At 33.9% G+C, this 18,600-nt stretch overlaps 1 protein-coding gene across 2 annotated transcripts in view; it reads right to left on the reverse strand.

The window, feature by feature from the left end:
- TASP1 (taspase 1) overlaps positions 1-18,600 on the reverse strand; it is a 301,213-nt gene that overhangs the window by 273,341 nt on the left and 9,272 nt on the right. The window contains exons 4-6 of one of the 2 annotated variants that reach the window (XM_081289122.1): positions 17,710-17,928; positions 13,727-13,794; positions 11,515-11,583 (exon numbers count right to left, since the gene is read on the reverse strand). In XM_081289122.1, the coding sequence (XP_081145248.1) occupies positions 11,515-11,583; positions 13,727-13,794; positions 17,710-17,854 (282 nt within the window). In that variant the 5' untranslated portion in view covers positions 17,855-17,928. Of the gene's footprint in view, positions 1-5,512; positions 5,780-11,514; positions 11,584-13,726; positions 13,795-17,709; positions 17,929-18,600 lie in introns of those variants that run through there. The other variant, XM_081289123.1, reaches the window with a different exon arrangement.

Genomic DNA, 18,600 nt, shown 5'->3' on the forward strand with positions numbered 1-18,600 from the left:
GACAATAAATTCCAACTTTTAAAAACTAGTATATGGGCCAATTCACACACATCTGTGAATTGTCTCTTTGCAACCTCTGGCTTACATCTTTTTGTAAAGGTTAAGGAGGTCTCAAGCTTCTGCAATGCAAAATCTGAGCTTTTTTCTCAGGTAAATTCTAAATTCTCCATGCAATGCAGATTTTGGACAAAACAGTTCTTTCACACAAATGCCACTTGTAACAACAGATCATGGTTTCATTATCATGCTACTTGAATATTTCAAACATTGAATATATATAACTACCTAAAAAATAGAAAAGAGGGAAGTGAGTCATTTCATCTGTGTTGCAGTCTAAATACCATGTTAATTAAGCTTTACTAAGAAGAACCAGGTTAGTGGTCAGAAATGTCACATATCTTCTGACTACAACAAACAGAATCTATAATACTTTTTCTGCCTCTTCAAAATGAGTCAAATGGGCTTTCTACCCAAAATCTACTACCCAAAATCTACAGGAAAAGACTGACAAAATATAATGGTATTTTTTTCTCAAATGCCATTAATGTAAGACAACTTTCATCTACAACTTGTGACTGTCTTCATCAAGATAACAAATAAAACATGATGTTCTTTGAAACTAGTAGCAAATAAATAAACACAAGAATACATACATAAAGGAAAAGCATGGTAGAATGCAAAAAAATGGCAAAGAAATAATCAGGTAAAACAATTATTTAAAAAAAAAAAAAAAATATATATATATATATATATATATATAAATTAGAGAACCAGCCACCCGAAAGGCAAAAGTTGGCTCTTATGTTCTCCCTGTATACTTTAGAGACTTCAAAAACAAGGTAGTAGGCAGAAAAGATAAATAAGTAATATATTTTGAATAAACTATGGCATTCAGATGAACAATATTTGAAGGAAGAAAAATTCTCAGGTAAACACAGAAACACTAAAAAGGTAACTGCTGTAGTCAGGATGTGGTTTGAGTGTTCCCCAAGGGTCTATTATGATTGAAGGCTTAGTTTGCAGGGTGATACTACAGGAAGGTAGGTAATGAAACCTTTGGAGGTAGGGCCTGGGAGGAGATCCTTAGGTCATTGGTGGTATTACCTCAGAAGAGAGTTCCCACAGGACTTCTCTGGGAGGGTCGCTTTAAAAATTGGGGTTCGCCTACTCCCAGCTCTCCCTCCTTCCTGGCTTGAGATATGATCACTTGATCCAAAAGGCATTCCTACTACTGCCACCCACTATTCACCAGGAATTGAGCCAATGAAGGTGCCATGCCATTGAACCTTGAAGACTGTGAACTTAATAAACTTTTGATAAAGTTATCTGCCTCAAGTATTTTGCTATAATGACATAAAACTAATACAGTAACCAACTCAGATATCTATTCAAGCACCCATCCATGAACACCACAATTAATGAACCTGCCCCTCTACCTTCTCTCCCAGCTTTTCCATTCATCATTTCTCTACACTTCTTTTAAGGTACAGGAGAAGGACTTGAAAGATATAAATCTATCAGTTATAGCGCCATTTGTTCTGTTCTGAATAAACTTTCAATGAAATTATGGCAAATGTTTTTTATTAGTAAATTTTATTTAACTGTGTTAACCTTATTTCTCAGGAATAAATAATTAAAGAATATGGACAATAACTGAGATCACAACATGAAAGCCAAAGAGGATTAGGAATTTCTCCTAAATTTTGATACTATAAAGCAGAATTTTCAGAACTGGAACTAATTCATTTGAGGTAATAGTATCTGTTGTTAACATAGTAAAAAGCTAGATAGATCATCCAATTGAATATCCAGTTTATAAGTAATTGTTAACTGTATCTTAAAATATCTCCAGGAAGTTATATCCATGATATGAGCAAGTTATATCCAAAAATACAGAAAATATGTAATTCCCATACAGGAGAGGGTGATTTACCATTATTAATATTCTTAAGTCCATGTTTACATATGGAAACCAGTAGCTATTTGCACATTTATTTTTAGGTCACTGAAAATAAAAATCAAAAAAATCTACATTCATCCATGTGTTGAAAAAAAAAAAGTTTCTTAGTAGTACTGCCTGTTCTTAGAGTTATTCTTGAAAACTCAGCCATATGCAAACATTTTCACCCAAATACTGAACAATTATAAACATTAAAACACACTTTACTGAAACACATACTATTAATTACATTTGGGTTTTATTCAATTATTACATTTATAAAGAGTAGAAAGTTCAAGAATCAATGTACTTTAATAAGTTTCAGCAGAGTTAGTCAGAAAATATTTTTATTGGGCCCAAATGAAGTATCTTTCATTCATTAATACAGAACCACAGGGCATACTTAGAAATCAGAGGTTCAATTATCTAAAAAGGGTTTCTAAGGAAATAAAATACTTTCCATTTTCATTCTGTAACTGCTCCTTAACGACACAAAATATTCTTTCTTTTTTGGCATTCCCTCTTTTCTCTCTTCCTCAGGACATATTTACAGATGCACTGGCTGCTTTACAGACATGCTAAAAGTTCTTGCTGTGGTTGATCAAAGTTGGAATGCCTGAGGAAATTACTCAACTTAGACAGCCTGGAATTATATCTAGCCAAATAGTTACAGTGTTCTACTTTTAACATGTGTTAAAGTAATATTTTAGTTATCCTGAATGTAAGTGGAGAGAACATTTGTTTGTATCACAGTCTATGAACACTTGAGTCAAATATAGTATGCTGAACCAAGTTTTAGTATCTGTGACAGTTCATTTTTTAACTGCTCAAATTATACAAAAGACAATATACTTTATTTCTTAAAAGTATATTTTTAATATGATCTCACAACAAATATATGTACTAAGAAAGCCCTTCCATGTTTTTCTTAGATCTTCTGGAAATGTCAGAAGAAAAAAATAAATAAACAAATGTTGATATCTGTTCATTAGAGGATTTGTTGATCTAGCATAGCATAAAATGTTTTGTCAAAAAATGGAACCATTAATCTTATTATTTAAAATATTTTTGCAAAAAGCACTGCACATTTATACTCACTTATTAATCTACCTAATTTTACAAATGAATGTAACATAATTAAGCAGAAAAACGACATCACAGCAGTTTGGTTTTCACTTTTTTAATTGAAAGTCATAGAATTGCGGTACAGAGTTGCTTGTCAAACATAACACAAACCTCTAAAATAAAATATTGGCTTCAAGAGACTTGCACATCTGAAATAGTTTTAAACTTTGTTTTAGTTGGATTCTTTCTGATGTCCAGGAAGAAGTTAGCACACACAGTACCTGAAATTGTCCTTTCCACATGAGCTACAATAGAAAAGACAAATGTAGCTGTTTCTTCAATATTGCCAAATTTGGCAGCTACTTATACTTCCCTTCAACCTAAATAATTACACCTTTTAACCATGCTGACAATAATATGGAAATATCACTCAAAAAGAACCTAACAGATCATGGAATTACAATAATTTAAACCATCCTTCTATCATATGACAGGGTCAGAATTGAAGGGGGGGTGGCTATTACCAACCTTCAAATCCTCTACTAAATATCTCCTTCTTATTAAAAAACACTTCCAATCCACTAAAAAAATGTTGTTAACATCTGCATATATTCCAGGAGAGGAAAACAAATGTGTTTCCCACTCTGAATTTTCTGGGAAGCTTAATGTGTTACAATGTTGATGCCCTGTGCTAAGGTATATGCAGCATGTCATGAACTGTCAAGAAATGTGTACACAATGCCAGATTCTGGACACTTAGTGGGAGTGATCAGTCAGTAAAAACCTCCCTGGCAAAAGTTGTTTAGTTGGTACAGTTTCTGCTTGAGATGATGAAAAGGTTCTGAACATACACAGCAGTGATGGTTGTGTAACATTATGAATGCATTTAATGCTACTGAAATGTACACTTAAAAATGGTTGAAACTATAAAATTTTTGTTGCATATATTTTACCAAACTAAAAACAATAAATAATGAATAAAAAAATTATCTGGCAGTGTAAATAGGCAAAGACATTTTGTGAACTGGGATGTCCAAAACTAAATTTTAAGATTCCCCCCTCCCTAACCCTCAGTACTAAGGATTGAACCCAGGGGTACTTTACCATTGAGCGATATCTCCAGTTTACTTTTATTTTGAGACATGATCTTGCTAAAATGCACAGGCTGGCCTTAAGCTTTTAATCCTCTTGCCTCAGCCCCTCCTGAATGGTTGGAATTAAAGGTGTGCACCATCATGCCTGGCTAGCTGTTTCCTAAAGTGATCTACAATTCATCATTACTCTAACACTTAGGTAAAGTCTGCTATACACATAAAAGAGAGAGAGAGATGTACACGCACAAACAATGAAAAAAAAATTAAGTAATGTTTTGCTCTATTTTAAAGCAAGATTTAGAATATGATCTTGATGGGATTCTTAAAAATTATATAGCTTAAGATTCTTCTTCATTTTCTTCCAGATTCTGAATAAAGGCCTGGGTTTGAGAGAAGCACAAAAATTTAAAATCAAAAGGCGGCCTTTCACATTAAGTGTCTTAGTATCAGCCTTTGGTTTTGCTGGACTCAATCTTAGCCTAGCTCCTTTCACTATCAAGAACAAAAAAACAAAAACAACAATAAAATCATTGTTAGACTATAAAATTGATGCCTCAAATGATATAGATCCAAATACACACAACACACACACACACACACCTAATGACTCCAAAATCACAACACTATAAATTCTAAAAACACTAAATCTAATTAAATCCCTTTTATGTAACATTCCTATGAATTGAGGATTATTAGATATTTTCTACTCTGAAGTCCAAAGTTCTGAGTATTACAACAAAGTCAAACTACCAACTCTATCATACTATCACGTTACTTTAAATAGTTCAAAACTGAACTTCAAAATGTAATATATATATATATATATATATATATATATATATATATATATATATATATATATATATATATATAAATAAAATAACAACTCCCAAAGAAAAATAAAGGCTCACACATAAAGCTACATAGTCTGCAGGAATTGTTAAGTCTAATCTTAGACCAACTCTCCTACCAAATTTAGTCAAGATGAATATATTTGATGAGGTCAACACTGCTCATCAAGAAATGGCTAGAAAAGGCTAAAACAAGTCTTCATGTTCCCATCAGAACAAAATAAACATGACAAACTCTGCACTTAACATATTTTCACTTGGTCAAAAACTAATACAGGCTTTTTGTGCAGTGTAAAATTAATCTAAAAATGTAATGATTGAGTTTCCTTTTTATTCTTAAAAAAAAAAAATTGGGGGTGGGGATCACTGCTTTTCCACTAAAGCAGGTACTCAGTGCTAGAAAGCACATTTTATCTCTAGGGTCTTAGAAAAAGAACAGATGTACCTAATGTGTAAACACAATCAGTAAGTTACAAGTTGCCCCTCAGTACTAAAGGCAAGAATCAGCATCAGTACTCAAAAAAAAAAAAAAAAAAAAAGTGTTTTAAAAGAGCGTAACTTACTTTTACTGTCCCAGGCTAACTGGGCTCTGTCTGGTGCTTCTTTGTCTGCACATGGCCACCCACAGCCTGTCTTCTAATTAAATCAATGCTCTAGCAGCAGAACAAGCAAACAAGTTGCCTCCCATCTGCGTACAGCTCTTCAGGACACATTTCCCTTGGTCAGAAGGTGGAAATTCTTGGGAGAGGTGATTTTCTCTGCCTCTTCACAAGAAGAACATGGATACTTGGCTGGATGCAACTCCATGAAGTGTAACTGTGTGTGTACACCTCAAAAAATAAAACAAAAAAATGCAGAGAAACATAAAGACTCCATAAACAGCTGGAATACACAGAAATACTGAACCACCACTGGAAATACTGCTAAACAGACAGGCAAAATAGAGTCTTTGAAATAATCGACAATACCAAGTTTAAAAAATAAAAATAAAAAGGAGAAAGAGTATCTAAGTCAAAACTCAAATTTCATGCAATGAAAACATTTTGACTACTACAAAGAAAAAAAGTAATCTCCTACTTCACATACATAAAAGCAGGACTGCCCCCAACCCATTACAAAGATTAAAAGATATTATCAATGGAAGAGAAAACTGAAACTTCCAAAGGTGGCAGGCCTAAAATTAGACTCACCAGCCACACTTTAGTTAATGAGCACTTACATATATGTGAACTAAATGCATCAAGCTGTCTTTCCAAAGGATTCAGCTCTGTGGGGAAGGGGAGGGGAAGAAGGAGCAAAGGCCGGCTGAAATACTCAGCTACCCTCTGCTTATGAAAAGATGATTTCTGCAGACAAAAACTGTACAGGAGAATAAAAGTAGTCATTTATTTAAATAATTTCTGACTTCCCGAATAAATACAAACAAGCTTAAAGTCGATACCCCCCTTTTTTTGCAATAAAAACCAGACAACTAGAGTGAGGCAGGGTACAGGGTGTGTGTGGTAAGGCATCTGATCCCAGAGAAACCACAGGCAAACTTGCTATAAGTTTGGGGAGGGAAACTAGGAATATATTAGCTCTGCTCAATGTCTCTTTCCAACTTAGATACGCCCATATGCCAATGGCACACCACACCATCTTCATGATCTCTAACCATTTCAAAGACTGGCAAACTTTAGGTATTCTTTTTTTTCATCTTCTGGCACACAAACAATTGCACCCAGAAGTAAAAAAGCCCAGGGAAGGAAGTATGCCAGTTTCTAAAACTGAACAGAGGCCTAGGGTGGGGTACACCTATGAAGGCTACTCAACAGTGATCAACATTCTAAGCTTGCATTAAAGAAATAAAAATATATAACAATATTATATATAATAATGTAAGTATATAATAATGCAAATACCTACTTTCTTACATCCCAAAATATCAGCCATCTAAATAAGTGACTTCTCAAAGGACTTTCCAACAGTTTATAAGTAATCACTATATTGGATTAAATAAAGATTTAAAAAATGATAGACTATTAATTCAGCAAAATGATATAAAAATTTATGCCCAATATAATCTGCTCTATAAACACTAAAAATTTGGATGGTAATCAGTTTCAACCATTAATTACCTAATCTCCCCTGACCATAGGGAGCCTTCAAGGTTGAATGCAATTCATCAAAAAACTGTAGGGTTCAGTTAGAATACATAAGTTCAATAATTTTTTTTTCCTTCACAGCACTAGGGATCAAACGCAGGACCTTGTGCATGCCAAGTTTGTACTGTATCCTTCAGCTACATCCTCAGCCTAACAGATCATTTTTAAAGAGGAGACTATGTAATTTGTCATATGAAAGTTAAAAGCTATCACTGTTCTTAACATACAGAATTCTACCTATTATAATAACCCAGTTTCAAAATGAATTGTCCAAAATTTCCCAAAAGTTACATGATCTTCAAAATCTCTGCCTGACTCCTCAGTTTTCTCACATAAGACTCAATTCCCAAAGGTTTGCAATTCATATTTCACCTATTATTCTTTATTATATCTTTTTGAACCAGATCTCAGTACTTTTTTAGAAAAATATCAATGTGCAAAGGAAATTTCAGTGTTATGAATAGTTCATTTTCAATCAGAATTAATAAAACATTCTACTTTAGGAACAATCCTAAGAAAAGGTAACAACATGACTCACCCAGATCTATGTCCAATTTTCTCACAGAAGAAATTCACATCAGAAACTACACTATGTGAAGTATGCAAAATTACCGTCTAGAATTATAAATCTACTGACATTGACTGAACCAAAACTCTTTCAAAAGCAGCCAAGAAAGCAACTGTCTTCCAAATGTAGAATCCCAGATATGAAGACCAAATTGTTTCACAAAATTAATCTTTACTGCTGTGAGTTAAATCAGAGTTGTACTACCCAATAAATAAAATTCACCTTCTCATCAGTTATAGGGATGATCTATAAAAGATTTATAAAACAGGGGCCAGGATTGTGGCTTTGTGGTAGAACGCTTTCCTAGCATGAGTAAAGCACTGGGTTTGGTCCCTGGCACTACATTAAAAAAAAAAAAAAAGGCATAAAAAAAGATTTATAGAACAATGGGGCCAAATCTATTTAACAATAAATCACGAAAATATGAGTAAACTGACCTTTCCATTCCCTTCCCCACATTTTGAAGAAAAACAAAACGCACTTTGGAGTTATATTTCCATTTTCACACCATTAAACACCTCTCACAGGAATGGCCACCTTCCCTCCAAAAACTCTAAAGGGAGAAGATAGTCAGATTAATAATTAGGGACTTATGTACCCTTGCTCCTGCTTCATTTAAATGAAGAAAACACCCCCTCTGGTGTCAAGAAGTGGTAGTCTAATGATAACACCTTTGTGGCAGACAAGAAAAATATTTCTAAGAAAAGCTCAAAAATGATGTGTCTTGGTGACCAGCATTAGTGATATATGAAAAGTTGCTTTTATTTCACCTTGCCTCTTCCTCCTCCAATACATTAAATTGATATCAGTGTATTTTTCAACATTTGGGAATGTACAAATTATATTTTTTAAAAAATACAAGGCCAGATATCTTTTCTAATCAATAAGGACCATTAAATCACATTCAGTCATTTCCACAGTTAGTAAAGTGTTCAAGGATTTCACACTAATTTTAGTATCTGCCAAAGTAATAATATAATAGGCAAGTTTAAGTAGTGTCTTTTCTTTAATCAAAATAATATATCATGAAGTCAAAAGAGAAAGGTCTGATGACTATCCATACCTACTGAATAATTAGATTTAACTCAACTGAATAGATTCACCAAAATTAAAGATAAGTGATTAGTCTCAAATTAAACATAAACAGAACATATAAGGCTCTCTGGGATTTTTCTTAGCACTTTTCTATATAGGCTGAAAGGACTCAATATTCTTCTAAGTACAGAAAATATTAGATTCCAATTTTCTTACCCAAACTATTGATTGACCCAAACTATTACAATATTTCTTCAACTGAACTTTTCATTTGAAAATCTATCCTGGCTTAATTCAGTGGAGAACAATTATACAAGGTGGTAGAAACTTCAGGGGGCAATATAAGCATGACTTCCAACATAATTCTTAAGATTCAGGAAAATTCTTCTAGTTAGAGTAGCTTTAAACTACTAACATATATTAAATCAAAGATATGATATAAAAAATGAACTATAAAAATAATTGAGCCAGGCATGGTGGTGCACATCTGTAATCCCAGTGGCTCAGGAGGCTGAGACAGGAGAATCTCAAGTTCAAAGCCAGCCTCAGCAACAGTGAGGCATTAAGCAACTCAGTGAGACCCTGTCTCTAAATAAAATACAAAACTAGGGTTGGGGATGTGAGTCAGTGGTCAAGTACCCCTGAGTTCAATCCCCAGTACCAAGAATAATAATAACAATAATTGAAATTCTTCCCCAAATTTAATACTCAAAAGGTTGGGGAGTACACTAAACCTCAATCAGGGCAATACCCTATTCTACCATTATATCAATATGTATTATTACAATTAAACATAGTACAACACATTTTTTCTTAATTCATACCCACACTCTCAAAAACAGGTCATTATTTAAAACTATAAATCCTACTTACTCATGAATAACTTACTATTTCAAAATGTATTTTTAAGTATAAATATGTAATCCCTTTAAAGGTAGAGGGAAATGGAATAAAATATTCAACATGATATAAGTATGACTTGAGAAAATCAAAATTATTGTAATTTGGGGGGGGGGGGGAATAAAGGGGGTACCAGGAATTAAACTCAGGGGAACTTAACCACTGAGCCACATCCCCAGCCCTATTTTGTATTTGTTTTAGAGACAGGGTCTCACTGAGTTGCTTAAGTTGCTGAGGCTGGTTTTGAACTTGAAATCCTCCTGTTTCAGCCTCCCAATCTAAGTATTTTTTAAAAAACTTAATTTTACTCAAATTTGTAACCATAGTTACCGTTACACTATATTCTCCAGATACTCATTAACTTTCCCCAGACACACACTGACTCTATACACTGGTAATCTCAGGACATCACCTTCTTCACAAAGGTAAGTTTCAACTAACAATTGAATTAAATTAAATTAAGTTAAATAAAGCCCTCCTTGTGTGTGTGTTTTGAATAAAGGTAAAATTTTACAATAAATACATCAAACTTCTTTCTTATGTCATTTTTTTCCTTTCTTCTACAGCATATAATTAACCTTTGATATTGTAATACTTATAATTAATAGTTACCATAAATATTATCTTCATATCTATTATTTCCAAAGCATCTGATAACGGTAATAATTGCTACCAGCCACAGAGTATTTATGGGCCACAGAGTATTCGAAGTGATTAGCATATTAACTTAATCTTCTGTGAAGTAGGGATTATTATTCTCATATTTAAAATGTGGAAACTGAGCTAAGGATAGGCTGTGATATCCTCAGGCACATTTGGCTAATGACTGGTAGAGCTGGAAGATTAATCAGTCACAATGGGAAGGCACCACATATCCTCTGAGGGACCAAACTATAATAGAACTGATGCCCACCTACCTTGACTACATAGTCACTTGCCTTGACTGCATTAGTATCAAGTTGAAAATGTTAAAAGAGATTAAAATTTACAAAGCAATGATCAAAAGTATGATTCCACAGTTAAGGGGAAGGATATACAAATAACACAGCTTAATTTATTTAACTTAATTACTTTTAGTAATTTTAGCAATTTTCACAAGGAAGGCATTTATTTGAACAATCCCCTGGGCTACAGTCCATTCAGTTTAGGAATGTCTCCTTTAACTACTGTCTCTTCCCTCATATTCATTATTGTTTTTACCTTCATGTCTTAATTTTATTCCTCAAATGGTCTTCTTATCCAGAAAAAAAAATATATCAAAAATAATCCTGACTGACACAAATCTATCTTCTACAAGTCTTGAGTTTTCTGAAGGTGTCAGTAGTCCCTATACATACTCATCAAAGTTCCATATTAGGAGAAATGAGACACCCTCACTCTGGAATACAAAAAATTACAGCAAACTCGAGAGCCTCACCACTCAGTTCCTTGATGTCCGCTGTAAACTGGGGACAAACCTAAAAATCACACTATGACAAAGGCACTTCACAGTATATATTGATATACCAGGGTATATATCGTTTATGCGCATGGTGAAACTTGCTCTTCTACTTCAGACACTTTCAGGGTGGTTAGACTTTTTCATTTTTTAAACATATATCACTTTGAGGGAGTCAACTTTAAGAATTTTCCCACTGAGAATACTGAAAAAATTTACACATCCAGTCACCATCAACTTTTGTTCTCATGAATCTATAAAAATGAGAAATAAAGGAAATAACCAACTTTATTACTCAGAAAAGTCCCCAATAAAAAAAACCTAACAATATCACAATCTTTTCATAACTTCATTAATATTGTTTGGAAGCACCAGTTAAGTAACTTATGGTTGACTAACTGAGCAATTTCATGCCATTTGAGAACAAAAACATAAACTCACAAATATTTTAAATAAAACATAAGCAGAGAAAAGCAATACCTCAAGTTCCACCAGAGCTGCAGTCACTGCATCTGTGGCCAGAGCACCAGCCTGCAGTTTTTCAATGGCCTGAAACCAAGGGGACAAATAATTCATTGTAAAACACAACTTCTCAAAGATCTCTTTAACTTCATAAAGGCTTAAAAGAAGTATAAGAGTTGTTCAGAGTTAAAAATTGAACACTGGGCTGGAGATATAGTTCAGTTGGTAGAGTGCTTGCCTCACATGCACAAGGCCCTGTGTTCAATCCCTAGCACCAAAAAAAAAAAAAAAAAAAAAAAGCACTTGAACACTAAATAAATTCCATACTTCAAGATATAAAATATTCAGATTTAAAACAGGTAATGGTTCTGTTCAGGTTAATTTCTGATATAGCTCACTCATCCAAATTAAAACAAGGAATAAAGTACAGCCACAAAATGTTAAGATGCAAGAAATTTAGTGAGTGAAATTACTTCACTCATGATAAGACAATTTAAAACAGCCACAGAAATTATGTGAATGTAGTTTGGTTAAAATATCCTGACAATTCATATTTTATATAAGTAACTGAATCTCAGACTAAGCTAATAATTTTCAATTTTACCTCCCACTGTTACTATTCTTCCCACCCACACCCATTAAAAAAAGAAGTGTCTCAATCCCAGCAGCAGCATGTCAAAATCCTCAGATGGAAGTATACACTTAACAAATATTTTTAATACTATATTTTATATCAAAATAATTTTTTTGCAGTACTGGAGCAACCAGGGGTGCTCTACCAGTGAATTACAACCCCAGACCTTTCATTTTATTTTTGAGACAGAAACTTGCAATTTTCCTGCCTCAGCCTCCTAAGTAGCTGGGATTACAGGTATGTGCCAATGAGAGCAGAATCACTTTTATAAACTACAGAGAGTAAAAAATTGTAAAAATCACCTGCTTTCTTGGCCATAAATTAAGAGAAGAAGGAGAATGAAGGGAAGCTAGTTTCTAAATGAAATACTAACATTCCAACTTAGTTTACAAACAGCTCAAGAAATATATTCCACATTATCAAATTTTTAAGAAGCTAGTTAATTATATAGATCAAGGAGGTTGATTATACAGCCCAAATGAATTAGATTTTTTTAGAACTATAGTTGTATAAAAATAAAACATTCTTTTCAGACAATTAAAAGATTTCACACTTTGAAAAATAAGAAAAAAATATAAAACTTAGAGACCCATTAGCCATATTATTGTAAAGAAATAAAATTCTTATAATAAAATAGTCTTATTTCCTTATGGGATTCCATTCCTAAGAAAAATATCTCTAAACCAGGAGTGGTGGCACATGTCTGTAATCCTGGTGACTCAGGAAGCTGAGGCAGGAGGATCACATGTTTGAGGTTAGCCTCAGCAACGTAGCAAGACCCTAAGGAATTATGGAGACGCTGTCTCAAAATAAATAAAACAAACAAGCTAAATTTCCTCTTTTAAAAAAAAAAGAAAAAAGATATCTAATAAAACATTATCTTTCTTTTAAATGATATGTAAATATAAGTAAAAGAGATGGAGACCTATGTTGACTTGATATGCATATCCAATTAACATTTTATTTGCATAAAAAAGTAACAGAAAGTTTGCCTACAATAGTATGCAGGCAGGATCAATATAAAAATAAACAATATTTCTTTTGATACCATTCCTGCTTCCATATTAAGCAAAGCAATTCAGCAAAACCTTAAAAATCAAAGCAGAAAAAAGCACAACCAGGTTCAAGGATAAAGCTATACTCAGGAATAACCAATGAATTTGCTACCATATAACTACATGATGAAAAGCAGAAGGATAAAGTAACAAGATAATCTAAGAAAGTATCCATTTTAATTTTTTTATGATTTTTTTCTCCCCTTCATGGAAAGACATTGGCTTCTTTTAAGCAGCATTTTCTATCCCTTCTATCAGGGTATTTTGCCTTGCAAAGATTAAAAGAAATACGATATGATTATGTGCTCACAGTTCCAAAAGTATAGATTAATCTGGAAAAGGAGGTAAAAGAGCTAAGCATCATTCAGAGAATTTAAGAAAAAAAAAAAAAGCAAAAGAAGACCCTACAAATATGAGCAAAATAATTTCATGGTCCAAACCAAAAAATGTCCTGTAAATGACACCTGAAATCTTTGATAAAGGTAAAACGACTTTAATGTTCAAAATAGAAAATTTTAAATTATACATATTCTGTTCATACCTTCTGACAAGCTCGTTTGCATACATGTTTATATTCCTTGGCTTTGGATTCAGAATGATAACCTGCACCTATAATAGAAAAAGAAAAAATCTGTTAGTTTTCATTCAACTATCAGAGACTTGACTGTATAAGTAGGCCATACAGACTGACTCAGTCCCAGTGAAAATAAAACTATTGCCCTAATTGTACGAAATTTTAAAATTTTAATAGCTTCTTTCTCCAACATCAATCTTTTTAATACTATGCCTTTTATCTTTATTCAAAATGTCTTCCTGACAGAAGCCCTACAGACAACTCATGTTCCCAAATAACCTTCATCAAGGTTACTTCCCCTCCTCCTTTCAAGAACCTCTCTCCAAAGTTGGGAGTTCTTTTGGTCTGGAGTTGTTAGCTTGGGAGGTGTCAGGAACAGTCTCTTCAAAGTCATCTCTATTGACTTTAAGAAAGCCCTGCCATTTGTTCAGAATATATAATTCTTAAGAATAACTTCATAAAACTAGGTAGTTTCTGGGGGAAAAGAAATATCTGTCTAAGGGGTCTTACTTCCCATATGTCTACAATCACCACCAATACCAACACTCCCACCCATTTTACTTCCTCTCACAGCCTAGAATATAGTTCAGAATATCTCTAAAACCTCAGTGATGGCAAATTCATGACTATCTATGAGAAATCCTGGTGACCCAGGAACTCAGTCAAGACAATGACTCTGAATAAATTTGTTTCCCTAAGAAGATTCATACGTGCTTTGTGCCTTGAAAATAATCCAAACAAGAAAGAAAAAGCCCTTAAATCCTCTTAATAACTAGGCTTCTAATCAAAGTTCTTTAAAAAAGCTCAGAACCATCGGACCTTCCCCCACAACACCCCATAGAATTCCGCCCTAAGGAAGGTTAAGATCTACATCCTTAAGCCTCAAGACTCCCCCTTTAAGTCTGCCACAAACCTAGCCCACCTTCTCGCAAAGCCAAGAACTGGCCCACAAAACAATGCTCAAGCAACCAGATTCCATATTGCATCCAAATAGTAATTCTGTTTCTCAAAAGAAGTCTGGAATGTTCACAGAACCTGTGCCAATATTTAATAAACTTCTCTTCATGGTTCTCTAAGAACCATGAACCTATAGTAGAAAAATAAAAGCCAACTTTAGCTTCATTGAACTATCAGAGCCCTTGCCTATAAGTAGTCCAAGTAAACTGATACAGCCTCTATAATAGGAACAAGTCATCCCAGGTCTATTCTGAGACCTGAAGCCCTAGTCTTTTATCAATGTTTCCTAAGCCACAGGATATTATAGCCAGATAAATCTAGTGTACGGATGACAGCATTAAATAGTACTAACATGTAATTCTTCTGCTTAGAACGAGAGGAAGTCTCAGCATCACCCCACACTATATTTAATATCTGGCTAACACTTCCTAACTTCCCTGTTTAATAAAGGAAAGAAAGGATCAGGATTCAAACCACTGCCACACAATAAGATATAGTTAAAATTTAACTATACTGATTGTTACTCTGTATTCAAAGTTATTTTTCTCTTAATTGCAAATGATACTGATATTTCATTAAAGTAAATATAAGTTTCATCTTTATAAGTTTCATCTTTCAATTTTTATAAGTAAAAGTGTTTCTATTGTTTTCTTCAAAATTAGATGGGCCATTATGGATAGTACACAGATCTGGGAAAAATTAAGAATCTACTAGTCAAATGACAAAAATTTGGCCAAGTCTACTCTGTTGTTAAAAAAAGAAAAAAACAGTCAGGCGCAGTGGTGCATGCCTGTAATCCCAGCAGCTTGGGAGACTGAGATAGGAGAGCCACGAGTTCAAAGCCAGCCTCAGCAACTGCGAGGCAAAAAACAACTCAATGAGACCCTGTCTCTAAAGAAAATACAAAATAGGGCTGGGGATGTGGCTCAGTGGTCGAATATCCCTGAGTTCAATCCCCCATACCAAGGAAGGAAGGAAGGAAGGAAGGAAGGAAGGAAGGAAGGAAGGAAGGAAGGAAAAAGAAAGAAACAGTTCTGTCCTAGATGAGAATTTGAATTTCCATTCCTTAAATATACAAGATACAAACTTCCGCAAAATCAGCCAATTGATCTGAATTTGTAATAATTTAGAAGTGGGGATCACCCTTAAACAACAAAATTTCCTGCCATAATCCAGATTTCCTCCTATTACTACTGGCCTTCAGCACCAACTTTACCTTATAGCCATCACAATCAATTATGCACCTGGGAGAGGAGGAATGGAGTCATGGTAGTCACAGATAGCAATGTTTTACAAATAATTAAAAGCTCTATGCTACTGTTTGTTATGAGTTTCAGCCCTTACTTGTGCATTTCCAAATGCTCATTCTGAACACAATAACTCACTGAGTACTACAGAAGGTACACCAATAAAACAGTGCAGTAGAAATAACACTGGACTATGAATCTGAAGGCAGAACTTCTGGCCCCTGCTCTACTTTTAACTGGGAAATTCCTATAAACTTACCTCATCTCTTTGTAAAAGCACCTATCAGAAAAAGGAATTGAACCTGTTATATTTTTTAGACCTTTCTGGATTAGATTCTATAGGATTTTCCAAGCTGTCCAATCTATATATAGCCAAAGGTTAATGAGCAGACAAGATACCAGTTTCATAAAAAGAAAGCTAAAAAGAAATCCTGCCAGCTCTTCTTTCCTCACAGATATTATACAGTTTATAATCTGAATGCAGAAAAACAAATATAACTTAAGAATAAAGAGCCTGCTGAAGGGCTGGGGATATAGCTCAAATGGTTGAGTGCTTGCCTAGCTTGCACAAGGCACTTGGTTAATTCCCCAGCACCACCAAAAAAAAAGAAAGAAAGAAAAAAGAAGAGCCTACCGAGTAAACTTGGACAGATTTTCACCTTTAAAATGGTGTGTCAGCACCTCAAGGTCCTCTGAAGTAGAGAGAGCATAGGCTGATGCAGTGCCAAAATCACTTAAGGGTTTCTCAGCCTAGCTCTGTTATTAACCAGCAAAGTGACAAAAACCACTTAAGTCACTTAATTTCTCTAGTCTTAAGGTTCCTCATTTATAATACCAAGAAAGTAAAACATGCCACCCTAAAATATACTTGTTTATCATATTTTAAGATGGCTATTCAGAGTGGGTACAGACACTCTGAAAAGCTGTTCTATCAGGGAGATTTGTATTTCTAGAGAACATCTATATTACTGAAGTGAGCAGGCTTTCTCTCAAGTCTCCTTATCTCCCTCACCCGGATTTAGGAGAGATCATATCAGATTATCCCTGCGCAGAGAATGGCACAGCATATCACATATACTTCTAGATGACTGTTACATGGGAAACTTTATTTACAGAATAAGACATTTGTCTATAGTACATTTCATAACCTATCCTGACCTCCCCTCAGAAGCCTCAAGTCCCTATTCCTCTCCATAGTTCATTGTGCTACTGAAGCTTCAACCATCTGTCCATTTCTTTCCATCCCATAGTTTGTCTATAGTGCATATCTGCAAGTTTTTCTCCTCTTGATCTTTCTATAGTCAGTTCATTTCATAGATGAGAATTACTGAATCTTCAGAGGAAAGAGAAAATTGAAAACTTCCCTAGGAAGCTGAACTAATTCTAAGATGGTGTATTTTACTCTAAGATGACCGTCCTGCAATAGGGATCAATAAAACATTTTCTGCAGCATTATTTTAAAAAAATCAAAACCAGAGTTTAAAAATTACATTGGTTTTAACATTACCTAATCTAAATATACCTATTATCTGGGGTAAAAGTAATAATAAGGGAAAGGAGTGAAAATTTGTCATTATAAGATCTTCCAACTGGGGAATAGAGGAACTTCTCACTATATTGAAGTCAAACAGTCTCTTTGGTTCCAACTCCCCTCTGTCAGATGAAATGCAACTATCAGTGTAACTCAAGGCAAGAAAAGAAAATCAGCACTATTTTCATCTTTCCACTTACCCATGAAGGTCTTACCTGCATGTACCAACACAAAGCCTCCACGTTTCTCCTTGTGGGACTGCTTTGTTTCCAATTCTTTGGCTGTTATTTTAACAGCTGAAGTCTGAGATGATCTGGAAGGCAGCCCTTCTCCAGAACTCATCCCCTTCTCCATGGTCATTCTCCAACATTATCATCTTCTATTAGGAAAAGGGCATAATTCTATCCAAAAGCAATTGTAGGAGATGAATTACCCTAGAGAAAAAAACAGGCACAAATGGTATGATTTCTTTCCACCAATATGTACATTACTTAAAAAATCCAGAAAATATAATTTTTTTAAAAACTATTTTTAAAGTTATTTAATTGGGTAACACAAAGACTATAAAAAGGTTAGAATTTAAATCTCCGCCCATTTACAGAATTTACTTGAAGACATATAAACGAAAGAACTATTATAAAAAGACTTTACACTGAGTCCAAAGATATTTTATCTTTCTTTTAGCCACACTGAAGTAATAATCCTCAATATAACTTAAATATCATTTTCTCCTTTCTCCAAATCCAATATTAATAATCACTGGGACATTTTGGAATCACAAGTGCTGCTGACAACATCACTGAATCTTGCTATAAAGCCTAGATTTCTGCTTAAAGAAATAAAGCAAAAGAAAAGAAAGAAACTTACGTGTAAGAAATTCTTAAGCTAACTAATTTAATGCTCCACAGCTTAATTCTAAAACACAAATGTTAACAAAATTATATGATTAAACCAAGAAATTAAAATAACATTTCTGCAAGTATCACGTAAAATATTATTTCTGAGGCTCTCCAGAGATAAATGAGACATAAAATTTAATAAAACAATTTTCAAGCAACTTATGCCACAAAGCTTCTAATTTTTCTCACTATGCATTGCAAATTCAC

Source organism: Spermophilus citellus (assembly GCF_964194105.1).
Source record: "Spermophilus citellus genome assembly, chromosome: 4".
Taxonomy (NCBI): Eukaryota; Metazoa; Chordata; class Mammalia; order Rodentia; family Sciuridae; genus Spermophilus; species Spermophilus citellus.